Genomic DNA, 23,230 nt, shown 5'->3' with positions numbered 1-23,230 from the left:
AGGGACTTTGCGCGGCGCGCGCGGCGTGTGGACAGTGGGGGATAACATAAATAAAAATTGGGTCGTTGGATTTTAGACTTTAAGGCTTTTTAAGATCATTTATACCAATATTGGACGGGCCGCATTAAACAGATCAACGGGCCGCATGTGGCCCGTGGGCCGTAGTTTGGCCACCTCCGGGCCCGGTTCTACGGGGGTGCATAAGGGTCCCAGTTGAATGTTATGCACCCTCACTTGAAAAAGAGAAGGGAGTGAAAAATATTACATATACAATAACAATAATAATAATAGTAGTAGTAATATGAAGAAGAAGAAGAAGAAGAAGAAGAAGAAGAAGAAGAAGAAGAAGAAGAAGAATATAGTTGAAAATAAAATAAACTGTAATTGTGGTCAAATATTGTGGTCAAATAACTATAGTTAATAACCCCCCCCCCCCCCGTCAACGGGGAGGCCCGTAAGTTGGTGCTAAACTACGGACGAACATACGGGGAGGCCCGTAAGTTGGTGCGAAACTACGGACGAACATACGGGGAGGCCCGTAAGTTGGTGCGAAACTACGGACGAACATACGGGGAGGCCCGTAAGTTGGTGCGAAAAAACGGGCGAACATACGGGCGTATTTTCATATGATAATGAGCCCCTCCTTCTGATTTCCATAGCCAATGAGTTCAAAGTTTCTGTAACCAATCAGTGAAGAGTAAAGCCAGACCACAGCAATCTGTAGAGGAAAAGTTCCTGACATTGTGAGGCTGTAAATTGTACGTTATTCCAGATGCATGGGACTATGTATTAATTTGCCTTTCAATATAATAAATATATCAATCAATATATCTTGCCTTCATTGTCTTTTAAAATAAAATCGCCTTACCTTATCTTACTGAAGTGAAGGGTATTTATGTCTCCTTAAATCACCTTTTAAATGTACTTCTTATAACATTGTGTTGCATATCAAAATGTTCAGTCTCTGGTCTTGCTAGAAATGCAAAGTCACTCCTCACCTTAGAGCACTGTCTTATGAGATACTTAGCTTAGAAATCCGATTTTTGGAAAACTTAAAAACTCTTGTGAAAACACAGATGTACTATGATGTAGATGAAAAGTTCCAAGGGGACCAAGTATTAATTTTCCTTTGAATATAATCAATAAATCAAACAATATAAAATATATATATATAAAAAATACAATTGCCTTACCCTTTTCCTTAACCCTCTGGAGTGTGAAGTGAAGGGTATTTTCTCAATTTTTAGATGTCTCCTTAAATCAACTTTTAAATTTACTTCTTATAACATGGTATGGTGTTACATGTCAAAATGTTCAGTAGTCTCTGGTCTTGCTAGAAATGCAAAGTCACTCACCTTATGAGATACTAAGCTTAGAAATCCGATTTTTGGAAAACTTCAAAACTGTTCAAACACAGATGTACTCATTTCATCCATTTTTTTTTGCCGTTTAAGATTTGGTTCACCAAAGTAGTGAAATATATGAATTACAATATAGGCCTATATAAATGTGTTGTTCATGTCTAAAATGAAAATGTATAAATTATAATTTAGAGTAAAAATATTTCCATCCCTCTACTTTCACCACAGAAAGGTTACATCAGGACTGATTCATATTCCTTACCAAGGTTCATGTGATGATGTGTACAAATACAAATTGAGCATTAAACATTTTTATTCAACCAACTATTTATGTTAACATAAGAAACTGTAAAATCTCAATATTTACAATATCAGAACTTTCTCAACCAACTATTCATTATAAATGTAAAGACAGGGGGAGCAGTGTAAGGGTCTGTCTTCCATGACAGTGGGTCTGGCTGCTGTGTAGGTGGGGGTGATGGTGCATGGGCTGCTGGTGGCTGTGTCGGAGGGAGGTAGGTGTGATTGTCCCAGGTTGATGCTGGCGGCTGTGTGGGAGGTACGTCTGCTAGGAGAGACTTCTTTGCTGGCTGGGTTGATCGTGATGGCTGTGGTGGAGGCCTTTGTACCGAGGTGTATCTTAATCTTGTGGCAGGCACAGATGGAGGTGGAGGCCGCTGTAGTGATGCTGGTCCTTGGTGGTGATGGCTCTGGTGAAGGCCCTTGAACCACGGTAGATCTTGACCTGGGTGCATGCACAGATGGAGATTCTTGCTGCTAGGCCCAGGCAGCTGTGAAATCGGAAAGAAATATAGGACAATAATTACTACTAAGTTCATTAAAATATAAAGTTCAAGTGGAATGTTTCTCAAGCACAAATAACAATTCACAACTCAACCGTTTCTTGGAATCGAAACTAAAATGGTGAAACAAAAACCTACCGCACCCACAACATTTTCTTTTACATGTGCAATGTCCGATGTCAAGACGCCATTGTGCTAATACAGCACTAGGCCATGTTTTGGCCCAGAGGAGGAAAACATTGTTTTGTTTGTCGTTACTCTGAGCTTTGAAGTCTGCCATACAGATTTTGCACTTTGGCGGACATCTTGTGTTGGTCAAGCTGCATGATTCTTTTCTCAAGTACTTCAAAAGTGAAATGAAGGGGTTTTGGATATGATATGTTGAGTGCATATAGCAAACCCAGAAGGAGGGCACAAGCTGAGACAACTGAAGGCAGTTCATTCAGCACCTCCACGCCTTCGATGATGATGCCGATGTCTGCTGGTGGCTCCTGCAGTCCTTCCTCCTCCTTCCGAATCACAAACACAGCCATTGTGGGCTCCTCCATCTCCTTCTGAGGATCATCTGTTCTCGAGTCCTAGAGTAGGAGTAAATGACAACAAACATCACTGGCATCACTTTGCACTAATATGCACTTAATATGGGACAATAATATCACTGGCCGGAGTCCTACTCTGTGATTACTCACTGATTATTCTGACGACTCACATGATCAAAACCTAATATTTAATTAATTTATCTCATCTGATCCATCTGTATTATTGCAATTATGTTGAGAAGGATTAATATTAATATCATTCAATTGTAGTCAAATTGTGGACGTGCTGTGTGGCTGTCTGTGGGGGTGGGGGGGGGGTTGTCGTGCATTGTTCTGTGTTTTCTGTTAAAATGTGTAAAATTCAACAAAGAGTATTTAAAAAAAAAAAAACATGCTAGGACTACTTTTTACATATATATGTTGTGTTTCGCGGTATACCTGGGAAAATTACTAAAAACCCAAATTCCGATGCTAAGCTTTAGTTATTCCTGATGAGCAGGTGGCATGGTCCATCAGTGTATGAATGGGTGAATGTGAACGTGGTGTTAAAGTGCTATGAGGAGTTGGAAAACCATAAAGGTGCTTTAAACTTACATGATGTCAAATGTCCAAGATTATGAATATAATCAAACCCGACAGGTGTTATTTTAGTAGAGAAATGTCCCTTATACAGCATTAATATCAATCTAATATGTATTAGCACGTGTGCCTTTGACAAGCTGTGCTGACATGCAAACTAGATATTCCTTGTTCAGCTCATCTGGATCTTCTCCCAGGAAGATAATGAGGGCTCTCAGGACACACTCCCTCCGAAGATGAATGTCTTCAGTCTGGGACAACATTATTTTGGTTAATTTTATTTTTCAAAATGTCTATTGACAGATTTCCTTACTCTTACAGCTAAAATCCTTCACTTTATTTAGAAACAAATGGACAGTCCTAGTTAAAGAGTTTCATAAAACAACGGTTGCCTTCCCAATGCATCTATAAAAAGGATACACACAATGTATCCCTTTTAGCTGGCAAGGACTCATTTGACAATGCAGATTTACCTGGTCAAAAATGTCCATGATGTCAGGAGTCTTTTGACGTTTTGATCCTCCTTTGGCACGGATGACTGTGATTAGCTGACTTGAGTGAATGTCCAACTGGGCCATGAACTTCTCCTCCAGAGGAATGGTCATTATCCTCTGGAACTCTGCATTGATCTATGAAAGAATAATACAAAAATGACAGTGAGTAAATTCATAAAAATTCAATTGAACTCAGTCTGTATGCAATTAACATTTGAAAAAAGAACCTTTGAAGCAAGTGTAAACTTCTTCCGACCCCTTTTCGGACGTGTAATTAGCTTAAGCTTTGTTGTTTATTGATACCAGACAATGACACTACAGATTATTCAATCATGAATTAAATGTTTCGTTATTGCATTCATTTGTATAGTACTGTATCACCTTTTGTTTCATTTGTATTTTCTTTGGTTTTACACGCTCGAGGAAAAAAAACTAAACTAAGCATGCCTACACACTGGCAAAAAGTATAACAAATTAAAAATGTAAATTCTGTCAGTAAACACTGTTAAACATAATCTTTACCACACCATATTATGATGAATGGATAAAAGCTTACTAAAAAATGGATACACACTAGATTATTACCTCTTTTTGTTGGAACAGTGCCGGCCACCTGTCTTTGAAGTCCTTGATTCCTGGCTCTTGGTTTACCACCTCCTGTCGTCTGTAGGCGAACGTGTGAGCTATTTTGTCTGCGATGACCCTATTATTGTTCCTTATCCTGATGTCTGTCAGAAGTTCTATTCTTTCTTTTTCCAGGCTTTCCATATTGGCACCAGTGGGGAAGGATGGATAAAAGTTAGACTCAGCTCGCTTTGGCCTCTTGACTTTTTTAGCAGGGAAAGCATCTGTAGCAGCTTTAGATTTCAGGGAATTTACCACCAGCTCTGGGCACCCCTGCAATTTGAGCTGAGTCCTGTAGTTTCCCCATCTTATATTTCAGGCGCTGTTTCCATCCATTGCAGCCATTGAATGAGCCAGGTTCTTTCAAACAAGGATGCTTTTTGATAAGAGCCTCTGCTACTGTGCAGAAATGTGAATCATCTGGATAGGCCTTGTATCCAGAAATTGTTTCTGCAAGTCTATTCAGAATATCAGACTTGCTTTGGGAACTGACAGTCAACATTTTGTGGCTTCCATTAAACTCAGAATTCCCTTTCACTAGCTGCAGCTCCGTGTCATATGAAAATTGAGGAATCGGAAAGTCCGCTGGCCACTGTTTGGCTCGAGAGGACACAGATTCGGGGAATGAGAGGATTATTGTGTCATCTGATGCCAACGAAACATTGCCATCACACTCAAGTGAAGACGATGATGTGGTATCAGTGGCAATGTTCAAAAGGTGTATTTGTTTGCTGGTGGATCACTTTGATTGTTCCCAAATCCTGAAGTTGAGTGGTGGAGTTCAGATTGAAGAAGTCGTTGCCAAAGTCTTGGTCCATGTACTGCAGTCTGACGTCGCCCTTTAACCCAAAGAAAGTCTTTAACTTGATGAGAAGGTCATCCAATTATTCCGGTATGCCATTTGGAAGTGACAGTTTTTCAATTTTGTTCTCCCCCAAAATCACTTTCAGTCTTGCAGGCGTCGAATCAGCCATGGCAGTCTGAGAAGACAACACAAGCACAATACGTTTTAAGAAAGGCACATTAAACATAATTCCTTATTATTAACACTGTTAATGTATCATCTTATAGATGTGTTATCAGTTTTCAGTAAGAGGACTACAACTTCGTGTTAATCCCTTTTCCACTGGCGGCATTTGCTGACTGGACTCCATCAGCACATATTTAAAAAATGACATAATGCCCACCCTTACCCTCAATGTTAGGTTCCTTTTAAATAAATGAAATCTGCAGTTGACAACTTGTATGTGCAAAAAAGTTGAATGTTATCATTTGCAATCTCCAAAGTGTTGATAGTTAGTCTTGCACCAATAACAAATATGTATAGGAAGTCATAAAAAAACAAATATATTGTTGTTCTGCAGGTGAAGCATTAAAACTCTGACCACTCCAAAAAAGCCCACACACTGTTTGAGTGTTCTCACAAATTATTTTCTGATATTTACCTAGTGTAATTATTTGTTGGTGAAATGATAAATAAAACCTTTGAAAACAAAAAAAAACACTGGTATGAAATAAATCTGTTTTGAGAACACAATAGTTATGAATTATTTCTTTTTCCACCTAATGAAATATCACTTTTCGCTTCCTCACCCTTTAAACATGGACATATCTTTTCAATGTGACAAGACGCATCCCTCGGATTTTGAAGTCTGCCAGTGGGTAATCATCTTGTGGCTCAAGAAGTTCCACTTCCTTGCCTGGTGACGTTTTGAGATCATAAGCTCTATAATGTTCAATGTACCATCCACTGATCTTTTTCACAATGAAGATCAACTTGTCCTGCAGTATCACCATTTGGAGGATTTCACAAAACTCTGGGAGTCCTCCCAGTGACCCATAGATCAAGATCATCCCACACTTTACTGGGAGTATCTTTGTAGGTAAAAACTAGTTTGTATATTAGCTTTGGCTGAACTCTAAATTGAATAACTCCACAGAAAACAAAACAGTGGATTTTGTCCTATAATCACCTCCTGCACTTTGCGTTTACGTTGAAATTACTTTCAGAACACACAGCAACATTAAAGTACTCTCTATATCACTCACAGTAGTGTAGCTTCACGTACCTTAGGTAGTAGTCCAATACGATGTGTCAAAGCCTGAAGAAACCACCACCGGTCAGGCATGAGAAATCATGAGAAGAAAAATAAATACATTTATATACTGTATTAGGGGGGACATTTCTATTCGTTGTTAAGCTTTCACAGTCACGTATTATCACCCCGAACGTAGTAATGGTCTTATCACAGTGATGCAAACACGGGTATGGTGAAAAAAGAGAGAACTATTCGAAGCAGAAAGAAACAACGTAATATACCATCTGACAAAGGCCTGTAATATAATGCTTCAATTAACTGGCTATTATTTATAATATACTCAGATCAATAGGAGACAGATATTTTAAGTTATAAATTAAGGGGTTTTATTATTATTTAAAGCAGGGGTGGGGAACCTTTTTCCTTTCAATTTTTACAACATCCTCCGAGGTCCCTACAAATTATTGAACTCAACCTCTGCTTAAAAAAACTAAAATCACAGACAATAGAGAGTCGCAGTGACGCGTCGTAAAAGCCGGAAGTAAGTTAGCATTTTTAGCACTTCCGGTTCCTTCCTCAAAAAGCAATGCATTTTTTCCATAGGGTTTTGGAAAATAGCTCGAAATAAGGTCTGTGGTTGACACAAATTTAAGAGGTAATTGACGTTTTGTTCTACGACATTAAATACATCAGCAGTGACCCCACTGGGGATTTTTGAAGAGTTTACGTGTCTGAAAAACGATGGTTGTTACCGAGTGGCTGAATAGGACTACAGAAATGGTCGAGGCCGTTGTACGTCATTACGCCGAACACGTAAACACTCCCGCTAAGTTTGTTTTCCCCTGTGTTCTGCTTGAAAGCAAGTACATGCATATCTTAGTATCTGTATATATATATCTGACCATTAGAAACTGTATTTTTGAAATTGTCTTTTTTAACACCGTAGTTTTACAAATTATAGAACAATTAATTACCAGCATTTTCCAATTTTACTCGGCAGTTCGTTTCGTTAGCTAACGTTAGCTAAAGCTAGCGCTACTAGTTAGCTACGCAATGGTTTATTGCTTTGCTCCAGGTTGCAGCCACAGGTCTTCGCATGGAACGTGCTCGTTCTATCGTTTCCCGGCCAATGTTTCCCAAAGGAGAGTCTGGATTCGTGCTATGAGGTAAGCTGATGTTACATTTTTGTCCATGTCACGGTGAAATGTAAATGATGGGTAGTGACTGTATCGCCGTTTTAGAGATGGCGCTCCTGAAAAGACCGCAACATAAGTAAAGATAATGAATACATCCTATTAAAACCTGTGTGGCTTATATGATAAGTCTAATTAGTACAAGCAGCATAACGTTTCACCATGTAACTAAAGATTGTAGTCAGGGAAATCAGTTTGACATATTGAACTAATAACAAATCACCTCTGGCTGGCAGAGAACGCTCTGCTCCATAGCTTCTCTTGGACGTAAAATCACATGTACATTTTACATTTATATTCAATTTAATATCCCATCCCTCACATACTTTTGTATATATAATAACTTATATTTTCTTTTTCTTTTTATGCTGCTGCAACACAAACATTTCCCAAATTGGGATCAATAAAGTAATATATTATCTTAATTAAGAAATATAACTATTATAATTAGTGTAGCAGCTGACACATATTTTCAGTATGGATTAATCTCCCATTTATTTCTTTGGTTCAATTTTGATCTATAAAAATGTCAAAATAGTGAAAATGTTCACGAGACATCAAAGTGCAAGGTTATATATGTAGGTGTTTTGCTTTAGCCTATGTCTTAATGCTCTTATATGTGACGGTGTGACTTCCATGAAACTAATATTTTATATCTTCCCAACAGACGAGCTGACAGGAAGCCCATTGCCTGTTCCCGCATCTGCAGCTGTCATTTTCTTTTACAAAAGAGAAAAAGGCCTGTTTCATTTGAAGCACAGAATGTAGAAGAGCATTCCTACTGTCTGAGAGGGATAATTGATGGAATGGAGGAAGAAGCTGCGTGTCTAATGACTGATGAGGAAGCAGGTCCATCAACACAGGCGGCTGCTAATGAAGATCCTCAACCACTATCTGAGAATGCCGAGGAGCAAGCAACCACGGTAGAAGAAAAACTTCAATCTCAGCAAAGACACATAATGCAGCTAGAGATCCAGCTAGAGGAGTCCAAGGTAAAGCAGAGTTACTGCCGTGACAAGTATTCTGCCTCTCAGCTGAGTGAAAAGGTTCTTCGGATGGAGACAGGATTGCCAGATAGAGACACATTCAGTGCTGTGTGTGAGTATGTTGCTCGTTTTGAGGGTTCCATTACATACCCAGAAGGTTGGTTCCCCAAAGCACTGAGTCTTGAAGACCAAGTTTTCATGACCCTCATGAAACTGCGTCATAATTACACACACCTTCATCTGGCTGCACTCTTTCACTGTGGTGAAAGCACTGTCAGAAATGTGATTGTAACATTTATAGAGGTTCTCCACAAATTACTTTTTAAGGACATAATGAGTACTGTTCCCAGCCGGGAGAAAAATAAAACCAGCTTGCCTTCTTCATTTCGGCACATCCAAAACTGCAGAATGATAGTGGATTGTACGGACATCAAAATTGCTATCCCCAAGCAAATGGATATCCAGAAAGAGACCTACTCTGCTTACCGTGGCATGCACTCCTTCAAACTACTGCTCGGGGTAGCACCAAATGCTGTGATCACATACTGCAGCAAACTATACCCAGGATCAACAAGTGACAAAGAGATAGTACGGGATTCTGGTGTTCTTCAGCATTTCAAACCTGGAGATCTGATATTGGCTGACAAGGGATTCTTAATCCAGAACATTCTTCCTGAAGGAGTCACTGTCAACATTCCCCCATTCCTCTGTCATGGCCAACTGACACACAGCGAAGCACAGGCTACAAAGCTTATCGCACAAAATAGGATTCACGTCGAGAGAGCAAATGCTCGTTTGAAAGAATTTAGGATCCTAAAGTTCATTCCATCTCACCTGAGGCCCTTCGCAGATAAACTGGTGCAGGTATGTTGCGCACTAGTGAACTTCCAACGTCCTCTCATAAAAGAGGTGGGAGAAAAATAGTGTCTTTTCACATGTAAACACATATGTTTCATACACATCTTTTCAAATCTGTAAGCCCCCCTCCCCCCCTCTCAATCAACTTCCTCTTGACTGACTTTTCTGTTTATTTTATTTTACTATATTTATTTGTTTGCCTGTCCTTGTTTGTCTGCCCTCCCTCATACTGTAAAGCGTCTTTGAGTTGTAGAAAAGCGCTATATAAATAAAATGTATTATTATTATACTTTGTTTTACATTTTGAGTTCATCATTACACTCAAACTGTCTTTTCATTGGGTGAATTTTATTTCTTTTATTTAGATTCTGCTTTTTAATCAATCCAGAAACATGTTTCATACTTTGTTTTACATTTTGAGTTCATCATTAAACTCAAACAATGTCTTTAAACTGGGTGCATTGTATTTCTTTTATTTAGGTTCTGTTTAATACACATATTCATTTGACTCAGATGTGCTGATAATATGTGCAAATATAAATCTTTAAACTGTCTTTTTACCTTGAAAAGTCTGGCCTCTCGGGGTAGGCTCATGTTTGTTTTTCTGTCTTTCTCTATCAAAAACGTTACTCCAAAGAATGGTTTGTGATTTGGGATTCAGAGGCAGGCTTGAATCAAGAAACCACAATAGTTTTCTGCATGGACTGCCTTTTTTTATTAAGAAATATTATTTTGTAAATATGTTATTCTCTGTAGTCAGAAACCTAACACTCTAACAACCACAACATTGCAAAGGTGAGTAAATTACATTTAAAAACTATTCACAATTTCTTAAAATTACTATATTTGAAAATGATAGATTTATGATCTTTTTCATCGAACATATGAACGACTCAAACAAGGATCGCAGCAGCTACAAGAAAGATCTTCAAAGGGGAACCATAACATCCTGAAACTGAGTTTTCTCTAAAAGATATTTTTTAATTTTAACAGCAGTGCTCTCTGAACTCAGAACAAGTAAATTAATATGCCTTTTTGTTTTTCTCTCTTTTTCAGAAAATAACCACAACAGGGACAAAGGTGATTATTCCGGCAGTGCCAGCTTTGGAAGCATGTGGGCCTTGAAAAAGTCCTCAAGAGCCAACAGGTTAGGCTGCCAATTGTCATCTCGGGCTATCGGAATGATGACACTGTCTTTCGTAGTCCAGACCACAAAGTAGCAAGTCTCTCTTGCAGTGAGGTGAAGCTGACCTTGCACTTGGTGCCAGTAAGGATGTTCCTCAAGCAGGCTGAATGTTTCTCCTTCCTTACTGACACAGAAGCCCTTGATTTGCAATTCTTCACTAATTGTCATTTCCCTGGCTCCGTAGGGACACTTTACCTCCAGCACAGCGGAAGACCCTACCAGACCATCTGGAGATGCCCCCAACACTCCTGATTGGGAGAGCCAGAAACCTGACTCATGGACCTGCATCTGGGTTGCAGTGGTGAATGCCCTGACGCCCTCACATTCATTCATGGTCCCCCACTGTACAGACAAAACACCATCAAGGGCCTGTTGTTGCCCTAGCACCCTGGCAATAAGGGAAGCAGTCACACGCTTTGACCTCAGGACAGCTCCAAAGTTGCTGGCAGTCAACCTTCCTTTCCTGAACAAATGCCAGTTTGGGTTGGTTCGCTGACCAGTGGTAGCCACCTGAATTGCCCTCTGTTGCTCTTCAGACAATGCCATGCTTGCCACAATTGCCTCAGGTCCTTGATGCCCAACAGATTTGAGAATTTCAGGAACAGTAAGTTTTTCCAAGCTGTAGTGTTCCTCTTCTGGCTCGGGGGAGAGAAGCCAAGAAATTCCTGAGAACCTGCCCCCGAGTCTGTCCCTCAGCCAGTCACGATCTTCGGAGGTGGGCTCTCTTGTCAGCGGGTTGAATGAGTTATTGGTTGGAGTAAATAGCTCCTCCACTGAATGTGTACGTTTAGCTGCCTTTGGTTTCTTCCACTGACAGGGGGTGTCAGTGCAGCTGAAATTGTGGATGGCAAAGATGGATAATGCAGCCGCATGACTGCATTTCCATTCTCCACGTGGGCATTCAGATTTTGTGGAGAGAATTCCCTCTTCTCCTGTAGATACCTGTGGTGGTGGGATTGTTTTATTATTTAAAATATATTTACATTTGTAATGCCTTCCCAATTATCCCTTTAATTGTTTATAGCCTACTGTATGTTTATTTCATGGATATTTCTGTGTTTTCTGGTGTGTAATATTTGTAATAAAGATTTCATGTGACACACAAAATGGATTTGTTGATGGGAATTAATGTGAATAAATTAACTCTAGCTTAATGGTACTCTCGCTATCACTACTCACCGACACTATAAACCTTGTCCCTCATGCTAGCTCTGACAACACCGGTAAGCACACCTTCATCTAGGCTGCACTGTTGTATGTGTCCTGACTTGTAGTGGTTCTCTCCTCTATCTACACTCTTCTTGTCATCTTTGTAAAATGATATCAGACTGGTAATTGCCACAGCCATGACTTCTAGTGAAATTCAGTGTGGCTCAAATGAAAAGCTTTGTTAAAATATGCAAGTGCGCGAAAGTCAGTTGAAACGATCTTAAGTTGGCGTGACGTTGAAGTCGTGCGACCCTGCTGCTGTACGGTACTGGCTTGTAGTTCGTTTATAGCATAACGTTAGCATTTTGCTTCTGCCGACTAGATTTATTATTCAAAAATTATAAAAGTAGGGTTGACATGTGGATATTATCCGGCTGAACAAAACGTGATCCATCTCTTAAATATGTGTCAACCACAGATCTTATTTCGAGCTATTTTCCAAAATCCTATGGAGAAATTGCATTGCGTTTTAGACGAAGGAACCGGAAGGAGTTTACTTCCGGGTTTAAGGACGCGTCACTGCGGCTCTCTATTCATTTGGCCTTTCTTTCATGCTGTGCAAAGAAAACGCAACCTCTTAATCCAGATATCTTACCATGACTCGCGCATGCATGCATGCACGGTGTGGCATGACCACCAAAACAGAAAGATATGGACACAAGATGTGCGCAAATGTACTTAGTATCCATGTGAACATGATTTAAGTGGGGGGGATCTAACCTTCTCTAGGGGGGTCCGGGGGCACACAATAGTAATAACTTTAACACATTTCAGTGACAATATTAAACCAAGAGAGTAGGCTTCTACCTGCAAGCAACCAACTATCGTCATGTTTGAGCTAAATCTAGCGGTTTAGCTAACAGTGGAGCCAGTGCATCATAGCTTGGTTTGGTTTGGTTAAACAATTTAGGTGGAACATGTTATATCTGACATTGTACATAATTTTTATATAAGAAATATAACTTGTCTGAATCACACTTACCGTATGTCGAAGTCACGTCTCAAAAGAAAAAGGCGGCACATGTGACGGTGGAAAGATCTGGCAAAGACGTTGACGTTGACGTCATGAAGTCACACGCACGTTAGATGAGAGAAACTTGATTGATTTGCTTTCACTGATAACAAAATAGCAAGTCAAATCAACGAACAAAAAAATCACATGAATACAACCCACAAAAGTACATTGGAATCTCTAAAGCATAAATCTGAATCAGATGTATTCAATGTATTAAGTTACTTCAACTACTATCAAGTACACTTTTTAGAGTGTACCACAAAATGGTTCTGAGACTTATTCAGAAATGTCAAAGGTTCATCACAAACACTGCAGCATTTTGTGCTTCTACCGTATTTCATTGCATGCTTCAGAATAGATATATATATATTGATATATATAGTGCTTGTGAAGGAAGAGGGGACACATATATAAATATATATATATATATATATATATATATATGAAAACAAGAGGGACATAATATCACAAAACAATTAATGATGATGATTATTTCAGCCATATGTATAATAATGTTAATATCTATGAGATGTAAAGTAATAATAATAATTCCCTGCAAAAGCACCAATTACAATACAATAATGGCAAAAATAGCAATTCGATATATAGTACAAATCAATCATTGTCATGTGAAGCAAGGAGTGGTTGGACCCAAATGCGGAGACAGCAGAAAACTTAACAAAAATGTATATTTAACAGGCAGAACAGGAACTCAAGTAACAACAATCAACACGGAAAAAAACAGAACTTCATGACATAGACAAACAAGGAACCGACAAGAACAGGACAGAAAACCAGGACTTATATACTAACAGGGTGACGAGGGGATGAAGTGCAAGTGGACACACAACACAGTGTGTAGCTGTGATGGAGATATTTTCAGTTTAGCTGAATGCCATGGCACACATGTATGACATACATCCCAGGTCTTAGAACACCGAATGTATAACTTTATCAGTTTAAAAAATATAAATAAACGAACCTGAAAACGTGATCAATTCCCAATTATGCATTTTGACGAGAATTGTACATTATCCGTTGCTAGGTTTTAGATTATCAGTAGGTAAAAGTGGTATCAAAATTAGTCAGTTGGAATATTTTATTACATTATGGCCAGGTACTCACAAGAACATATCCTAGATGTCTGAGAACATCTAGAGATTACATTATAAACTTAATTTTAGCCTCTTCACCTCATTGGAGTCAAGAATTACTGTCAAGCTCACCAAGAAACAGCATCGCGTATGAAGACTGAATGAAAATGGATAGATACATGTTGAAAAGCATTGTAATTAGTAAAAGAAACAAGAGCATTTTTTAAACTTCATGCAGATATTAATAGCATTTCAAGCTGTGCATGTTCTCAGGCAGCAATGCATAGTGCATTCATCTATAGCTTTTTTTTGTTGCTTTCCTACAGTATGTGCTTATGTACCGTGGCACTAATGAACAATGTTAAACTCAGGGATATGTTTTGTAATATATCAATGTCAACACATTATGTTTTCTTTAAAAAAACATTTTGTGGCTATTATTGAATTCCCCCATGAGGTCTGGACTGTTATTTGTCGAAAACATATCCCAATGGATGACTATATAAAGCCCAGTCACGGTGGCAAAGTGCAGGCCACAAGCGGGCTAGTAACTGTCACAACATCAATGAGAGAGACCATTGTTTAAACTAAGTAATTTATTTAAGGAAAATTAACTTGAATACTGCAACATAAAAACATAGGTACACACATATATACACTGCACACTCGAAAAATGTGCAAAGTAGTAGTTTTAAAAAAGGCAATTTGTATGAGTTCAAAGGGCAAAGAACAGCCTGCAGGGGAGCCGCTGTGAAATATGTGTCATGTCTGTGACAAAATCAGACAAGATTCAATGTTGCCATGAATGACAGTATATTTTGGATGACGTCCAGTCCAAGATCTCCTCTACGACCAGCAAGAGGATCAAACTGTGCGGTGAGTTGCTCCATGTCCTCATCGCTTAGCAAGTGCTGGTTTCGAGGTACGGTGACCCTCTCTGGCCAGTCCAATGCAACATCCCCTGCATCAGCTCCACCATCTCTTTCTGGCTCCTCCTGAGCATCTCCTTGTCCTCCACCAAAGAGGCTCTGCATGGCAGAAGTGGTCTGGCCCTGCCGTTCCAGGCAACCTTGGACAAAAAGTTGTATGGGACTCTGGTGTCTTTCGGTCCTCAACCCATGATTGTTCCACTGGTCCAAAAAAACCTGTAGGTCATGGTTTATGCGTGGGAGATAGACATAATGCAGGGCCCACATGTGCATTTCATTGTCTACGTCTATTGTGCCTTCACTTGTTGAAGAGGTCATAATAGACGTTGCTCACACCTCACCACAGGTCACCCCAGAGCCGTTCTATTCTCTGGTTGTGAGTGCTTCTTCCACTGAGAGCACTGCCTCTGTGAGAGCCTCTGAAGATGTTCATCATTAGGCAGACAGCGTTGTTTTCGCCCCCATGGTCGGTTCTGACCCTCGAGGGCACACCATACTTGGCCACCGCGTCCATGAAGCTCATCATCACGGTAGTGCTCCTGTTGTTGTCTGAGGCCCGGAGGAAGACGACCAGGCGGCTATACCCATCAATACCCCCATGAATGACAATCACACTTATTAATTTATTAATGTGTTTAATAAATTCTGGCTAGGACAACCACACAAACGGCAACAACTTTCCCTCTGCTTCATTCTTTTCTCCTGTTCAACAGGCTTATTATCTGACCAGCTCTGATTCACTTACAAATTATATCCGTTTTCTTCAGAATCAGAATCTGTGTATTCACACTTCCTTTCTAAAACGGAACAAAGAACACGGTGCCCCTTTCACACCAACGCGGTTCCCGTTCTAGCTCCGTGCTAGTGCTCTTTTGGGTCGGAACCGGTTCTTCTTTTCAGCCACCAGTTCCATCCCCTGAAGACAAGGCATGTGTCATACTAGAAATGTGCAGCCCAATGAAAGAAGGAAGCATAAAGCTTGTCAATTTCTATAACCCGTGTAAAAATCTTCACATTGAAACTTGACAGACAATAGCAGGGACGGCTCACAGAAGGGAAGTATGGTGTGGTGACTTTAATGCTCACAACAGCCTATGGGGAAGCAGTCAAACAGACAGTAATGGGGATGTTGTAGAAGAAAGAGGAAAGATCATTGTTTTTGCCTTAATGATGGACAAAAAACAAGAATAGACGTGAATAGGGGGGCAACAATCATGCTTGGACCTCACACTTGTGACGGATAGTTTAGCTAAATCGTGTGAATGGTATGTAAAAAGTGACTGTACCATAGGAATTGATCGTTACCCAGTTTTCACTATCATCAACACAAATAGGAAGTGAGTATATTTTCCAGGTGGTGCTTTGGTAAAGCAGACTGGGAGAAATGTAGACTTTGCCGTAAGGAGTCAGCACAATTGTTAGCATTAGAAGAAGTATATTTGCTCAAATCAAATCACAATGCACATTAAAGAAGCAGCAAATAAAACTATACCAAAAAGAACAACAGAGGGTAGGAGGAAAGTGGTGCAGTGGTGGAATGAGGAATGTTTGCAGTTCATAAAGTCACCACTAGGAGTGCTAATGGTATTGTTATCTTGAAGTTCGCTGTTCTTAGCCTCACTTCCGGTTTAGCGTTAGAGAAACGGCATGGGCCGAGAGAAGAAGAAGAAGAAGAAGAAGACAACGACGACGACGACGAAGAAGAAGAAGAAGAAGACGACGACGACGACGACAGACACATGGCAGCAACTTTCCCTCTGCTTCATTACTTTATCCTGTTCAACAGGTTAGTAGTGTGTACTGTGTACCCAGATTATGTCATATTTCGATCTAAGAAGTGTCTTTGAAACTGTTTTATGTGTAGTTTAATGTCATTCTGTGAGCTACGCCACTAGCGTGTGGCTAATGGCGTCCGCTAATGTAGGGCTCAAACCACTATGTGTATGAGTCCCGTGCACTAGTCTGGCTTACATTTTAAGTTTATTCTGTTTGTATAAATATGTGAAATGCTGGTCTGAGGTCATAATTGTTCATATTATTTAAATGCTAAAGCGCGAATGCTATGCTAATATTGTGCCTGTACAACAGCCATATTAAAGTGAGTACAGTCGGGTTGTGTGTGTTATCTGTTATCACTGTATTATACTGTAAATGAAAAAGGCTTTAATCCTTCATGAAATACAGTTATTTTGATTGGCTAAATGTATGTAGAATGTACATTCTCAGTTAGCTTCAGGCCTCACTGAGGAGAAGTATTGAGGTAGAAAGCTGGTGAAGCCATTTCCTGCTGTCATTATATTCTGTTTGCACAGATAATAAACCTGGTTGGCAAGAAGGAAGTCATATTAATTCGACCACACCACACAACACAACGCAGAGATACATGTGGCGTCAAACCAGAGAATGATTAGATAAATAGAGAAAACGGATATAATTTGTAAGTGAATGTATTAATGTGTTTAACAAATCCTGGCTAGGACAATCACACAAACGACAGCAACTTTTCCTCTGCTTCATTCTTTTATCCTGATCAACAGGCTTATTATCTGATTACCAGCCCTGCACAGCAGACTTGTAACACTAGCAGCAGTGGAGATGGAGCATCAGAACCTGGAGAATACAGCAACCACAACAAGGATCCATTTGAAGATAGGTCAATGTAAATATTACAGTAATAGTGTACTTTCATTGTGTGGGTGTAACATAGTTAAATAGGTTGTAAGAGAGAGAGACTCCTGTCCCACTTCCCCATTTTATTTTGAGTTGTGCTTTGTTATTTGTGCTTGAGAAACTTTCCGCTTGAACTTTATTTTAATGAACTTAGTAGTAATTATTGTCCTATATTTCTTTCCGATTTCACAGCTGCCTGGGCAGCAAGAACCTCCATCTGTGCCTGCCCCCAGGTCAAGATCTACCGTGGCTCAAGGGTCTTCACCACAGCCATCACGATCAACCCAGCCAGCTCGCCTAGCACACCTCCCTCCCTCCGACACAGCCACCAGCAGGCCATGCACCATCACCCGCACCTACACAGCAGCCAGAGCCACTGTCTCGGAAGACAGACAAAGACCATGACACTGCTCCCCCTGTCTTTACATTTATAATGAATAGTTGGTTGAGAAAGTTCTGATATTGTCAGGGTTCGTACGGTCATTAAAAACCTGGAAAAGTCATGGAATGCAATATTTTTCCCAAAGTTTAGGAAAAGTCATGGAAACATAACTAAAGTTGCATCAAATATAATTTATGTTATCTAATTGCCAAAATAGTAATACTATAATGATAATAAATACTGTATCGTATAATGAAACGTACAATTGAGTATTTCACTGGTGAGGGATGTTTACAATCACGCCCTCTAGTCTACAGGAGCTACTATTTCATATAAAGCTGCCAAGATGCCAGGGAAGTGCAGTTTCAACAGTGTATGGCTTCTAAAGAATAAATACCAATTGTGGTTATCAAAAGACATTGACCCAAGACGTGCTAAATGCAAACTGTGTTGTAACATATTCAATATTTCGAATATGGGCAAGGCATGCTAGCCACATGAAAGAGTCTTTTTTTCTGGTCATGGAAAATGAGGTAAAGGTCATGGAAAATCATTGGTGAAAAAGTGTATGAACCCTGTATTGTAAATATTGAGATTTTACAGTTTCTTATGTTAACATAAATAGTTGGTTGTAATGCTCAATTTGTATTTGTACACATCACATGAACCTCAATATGGAATATGAAGTCATGAATCAGTCCTGATGTAACTTTTCTGTGGTGAAAGTATTACTCCAAATGTACACATTTTCATTTGAGACATGAATAACACATTTATATAGGCCTATAGGGTAATTCATATATTTCACAACTTTTGTGAACCAAAAACGTTGGTACACCAAAAAAAATGGATGACATGAGTACATTTTTTAAGTTTTCCAAAAATCGGATTTTTAAGCTAAGTATCTCATAACACAGTGCTCTAAGGTGAGTGACTTGGCATTTCTAGCAAGACCAGAGACTGAACATTTTGATATGTAACACCATGCCATGTTATAAGAAGTACATTTAAAAAGGTGATTTAAGGAGACATCTAAAAATTGAGAAAATACCCTTCACTTCACACTCCAGAGGGATCTGGTTGTACAATCTGGGATAATGTACAATTCTCAGCCTCACAATGTCAGGAACTTTTTCTCTACAAATTACTTTGGTCTGGCTTTACTCTTCACTGATTCGTTACAGAAACTTTGAACTCATTGGCTATGGAAATCAGAAGGAGGGGCTCATTATCATATGAAAAACCGCGCGAAAATACGCCCGTATGTTCGCCCGTTTTTTCGCACCAATTTGGTGCGAAACTACGGACGAACATACGGGCGTATTATGGCACCTTTGGCTTTCGATACTGAGTGGACAGGTGAGCCGGGCAGCCGCTAGCATTAGCAGCTAGCGGGTATCCTGCAGCTTGATGACTGCAGAGGTGCAGGCAGCTAGCTCCAGGTAGTCCACGGAAGAGGGGTCCAGGCCAGCCAAAGGCAGGACACGTTTCGAGAAGTCCGGGAATGGGGTGGAGGCAGCGTTGGAGGAGCTAGGCAGGTGAAGCCGGGAGGATCAGAAGGAGAGCAGGTGGAGCGGCGAAACGGAGCGGTGTTTTCAGGTAGGAAAACACGGACACTTTCACACATCTCAGTGATCCAGGCAGTGGAAGATTGACATAGATCTTAACCGGACTTGTCGGCCAAAAAGCTGCTAAGAAATGCTGAGGAAAGAGTAGAAAAGAGACCACGGTGAATTTGGTTTTAGGTTGGATATTCGACGGACATTGGCGTAACCGCCAGCAGCGTCAGTTTCCCGGACCAGCCAGCAGCGTCAGTTTAACGGGGAGATCTTCTCCGCGAAACGAGGCTTTCACTTAGGGACCATCAACAAATGACTTTTACAATTACACAAGAAAAATGTTCGTTTTAATAAATCGACAGCTTCTCGATCATGATGCGAATATGAAGCAAATTCACTCCAGAGCATACATTTATTGAACACACATTTTAATACTTTAAATACGTTTTATTAATATTTTGATGGAAACATTTGCTTATTTCTTCAATAACTTCCAGGTCATGTGACCTAATCACTCAAAATCAATGTTGGGAAAAAGAACTACATTGGCTGAATAGGACACACCTCTTTTTATTGCATTTTAATACTTACCGTATTTTCCGGACTATAAGTCGCTCCTGAGTATAAGTCGCATCAGCCAATAAATGCGTCGTGAAGAGGAAAAAAACGTATATAGGTCGCACCGGACTATAAGTCGTATTTATTCAGATATTTATTTTCAAATCCAAGCCAATAACAGACATTTACGGTAAACTGGAAAGGGAAGTTATTAACTACACAGGTCCGGTATGTTAACGCAACACATACCTTCTACCTGGAGGCTGGCTCTGCGAGTCGGGCTAGGGTGGCATGCTTCTACCCCTTGACGCGCTCCGACGGAGGACTGCTGGGACAGACGGGGCATCTCGGACGCACCCACTGAGCATTCGGCCGCTGGGCTGGTAGGGGTGGACCCTGCGCCGCACCGGACACAAGACGGCGGGCTAACAACAGACGGCTAACAAGCTAACAAGACGGCTAACAACAGATGGCTAACAAGCAGCTAACCCGGAAGAACCGTCCGCTCTCTTCTTCGTTTTTTTCAGTGGTACAGGAGCAGCATATAGTTGTCACAAGCCTAGAGCGCCCTCTGGTGGCTGTAGACGGTTCATGTCAGTCAGCATGAATTGACATTTAAAACATATATACGTCGCTCCTGACTATAAGTCGCAGGACCAGCCAAACTAGGAAAAAAAGTGCGACTTATAGTCCGGAAAATACGGTAACATATTTTTATATTAATATTTTAATTGGAAAATGAGCTTATTTCTTCAATACCTTCCTGGTCATGTGACCGATTCAATCAAAATCAATGTTGGGTCAAAGAACTACACCGGCTGAATAGGACACACCTCTTTTTATTCCATTTTAAGCCTCTAAATATTTTTATATTAATATTTTGATGGAAAAATTAGCTTATTTCTTCAATACCTTCCTGGTCATGTGACCGATTCACTCAAAATCAATGTTGGGTCAAAGAACTACACTGGCTGAATAGGACACACCTCTTTTTATTGCAATTTAACCCACTAAATACTTTTATATTAATAATTTTATGTGAAAATTAGCTTATTTCTTCAATAACTAATGACTCAAAATCACTTTATTAATTGAATACTAGTCTGTACACAATAGAAACAGCTCTTTATATCGGATAATATTACATCCTCTATTTAATATTAATATTTCTATTACAAATTCAGGGTTTTTTCTACAGCTTCCCTGTCATGTGACCCAGTGATTAATGATCAGAAAGTAATACAAATAAGGCTACACAGGAAACATCTTTTACTAATCGCCATCATTGAGCACATTTCATGTATTACTTGCACAAAGGACATTTCCAATATCCTGTCTCTGCCTTTTTAAGGTCTCTGCTGTCCATTGCCAGACACTGGGCATGGTACCATCGTTCGCAGTCATCACACTGAACCTGTTGACGTGAAAGAAATAATGTATTTATAATATATTTGTACCTTAGATTACCATTCAGTTGTCTTAATACTCAAGTGTTAGTGAGGAATCAGCTGACACAATCATCTACTCCTTAAAACCCACTGCCTGTGTTTTAATATGCTCTATTGTTTTGTTTTATTTTTTTTGTTTTATTGTTCTGTCTTTTACATTTTTTGATTTAAGTATTCCAGTAGTGAGTGTTGCATTTTTTAAATGTATTGTATTTAGTTGTTTAAAATTAAATGTGTTTTAGGTTGACTTTTAAAATCTGTCCAGGAACTACAGATGAAAAATAGCCTCTTGGCTAACTCTGGCATATTTACAGAAATGTTCATTAATGTGCACTGTCCCTGTTAAATAAATAAATAAATGTAGACATCACAATTACACATTTTCTTCACAACAGCTCACCCAGTCTGTGATGGGAGATCCACATCCTGGAGGCCTTAAGGCACCACACATAGCACAATAAGTGTGCTCATCAAAGACTGAAACAAGATAACAATAAATGTATGTCAGCTTCTATATAAATACATATATATATATATATATATATATATAAATACATATATATATATATATATATATATATATATGTGTATATATATATATATATACATACAGACACCTATATATACATATACATATATTCATATTTATTTACCTGATGCCTCAAGGATTTTGAGAGCCAGTTCTCTCCTCTCCTGTGTCATGTATTTCTTTGAACACTCGAAATTCACATTCGGGATCAGAGGGAAGGACTCCATGACTGCCTTTGCCATCTAAACAAACAACACTTATGTTATGGAGGGTTTTTCTTCTTTATTGTATAGTAATACAGATACAGACAAAAACATGAGACACATTATAGAAAACATCCACCCTTGACTAGAATGCCTCCCAAAACCTTTGATTATTGATATAGACCGGTCCTATTATTGGAATTTTTAGATATTCAGAAGCAAAGTTTTGCCAATTAAACTTTCTGTGTTCAAGTGATTACTAATTTAAGTTCAGCAATGTTGGGTCATAATCCAATTGTTGTCAGTTGTGAAAAATACAATAAACAACAACATGATATCGGCATTATACTATACATTGTCCATTGGCCAACCTGCCTGCTAAATATTATGGGGATCAGCATCGGCCTTTAAAAAACCTTTATCGGTCAACCACTACTTTTGACAGCTTTTTAAAATCCGTCCTTGCATTAAACTGTCTTTCACATTAAAAATTCTGCTTGTTAACTGGATGAAAACAGAATCTCTTCAGCTCACCTTCACAACAACGACACCACAGCTACATCCATCCTTTTGAAGTGGGTGACCCATAACGCCTCCCTTCCACTTAACATCCACCCAGTCTGTTATGCTGTTGCGTGTCCTCCTCATCCTGAAGTACTCCCTGAGAAAGGATAATGTTAACACACTTTACATTTCTAATTATGTGGCTCCTAAAGATAATGTAACAGAAATTCATACTGTTTGTATTCACCATATGACCATTTATTTGTATAAGGGGCAGCCACAGGTCAGCTATAGATATCACTGTCAGAACACAGACTGTATCAGACTGTTTAAAATGCTTTCAATGCTGTCTGTGAGTATGAATGTAACTAAATGTGACACATTTTTTACGTTTAAATATAGTTTTTCCTTGAATTTTCAATTATCTATTGAATTTTGATTTACTGTATTCTTTTGGCAGCATGTTTG

At 39.4% G+C, this 23,230-nt stretch overlaps 2 protein-coding genes and 1 long non-coding RNA gene across 7 annotated transcripts; 2 read left to right on the top strand and 1 right to left on the bottom strand.

Annotated features, from left to right (window-relative positions):
* Nucleotides 1-1,732: 1,732 nt before the first annotated feature.
* On the bottom strand, nt 1,733-8,118 carry LOC307044571 (uncharacterized protein; the record flags this gene model as incomplete). The annotated part of the gene is made up of 5 exons (XM_079689881.1): nt 6,470-8,118; nt 4,362-5,380; nt 3,756-3,911; nt 2,614-2,742; nt 1,733-2,152 (listed from the first exon to the last, which is right to left on the bottom strand). The coding sequence occupies exons 2-5, from the start codon at nt 4,542-4,544 to the stop codon at nt 1,733-1,735; spliced, it is 888 nt and encodes a 295-aa protein (XP_079546007.1). The 5' UTR covers nt 4,545-5,380; nt 6,470-8,118.
* Nucleotides 8,119-8,320: 202 nt separating this feature from the next.
* On the top strand, nt 8,321-11,757 carry LOC307044148 (uncharacterized protein). 3 transcript variants are annotated; one of them, XM_079689222.1, is made up of 2 exons: nt 8,321-10,556; nt 10,847-11,757. In XM_079689222.1, exon 1 carries the CDS (start codon nt 8,439-8,441, stop codon nt 9,540-9,542), a length of 1,104 nt encoding a protein of 367 aa, XP_079545348.1. In that variant the 5' UTR covers nt 8,321-8,438; the 3' UTR covers nt 9,543-10,556; nt 10,847-11,757. The 3 variants fall into 3 exon arrangements, with proteins under 3 accessions (XP_079545348.1, XP_079545347.1, XP_079545346.1); XM_079689221.1 differs by having other exon boundaries at nt 8,321-10,623; XM_079689220.1 differs by having other exon boundaries at nt 8,321-10,743.
* Nucleotides 11,758-15,293: 3,536 nt separating this feature from the next.
* On the top strand, nt 15,294-18,603 carry LOC307045242. Of its 3 annotated transcripts, XR_013809831.1 has the most exons (3): nt 15,315-16,695; nt 17,447-17,568; nt 17,772-18,603. It is a non-coding gene; the product is annotated as an uncharacterized lncRNA (long non-coding RNA). The 3 variants fall into 3 exon arrangements; XR_013809830.1 differs by having other exon boundaries at nt 15,294-16,695; nt 17,447-18,603; XR_013809832.1 differs by lacking the exon at nt 15,315-16,695 and adding an exon at nt 16,757-17,346 and having other exon boundaries at nt 17,447-18,603.
* Nucleotides 18,604-23,230: the final 4,627 nt, after the last annotated feature.

The sequence above is a fragment of the Notothenia rossii genome (assembly GCF_949606895.1).
Source record: "Notothenia rossii genome assembly, chromosome: 6".
Taxonomy (NCBI): Eukaryota; Metazoa; Chordata; class Actinopteri; order Perciformes; family Nototheniidae; genus Notothenia; species Notothenia rossii.
The sequence above is the reverse complement of the archived record's forward strand: the minus strand, read 5'-3'. Positions and strand labels throughout refer to the sequence as shown.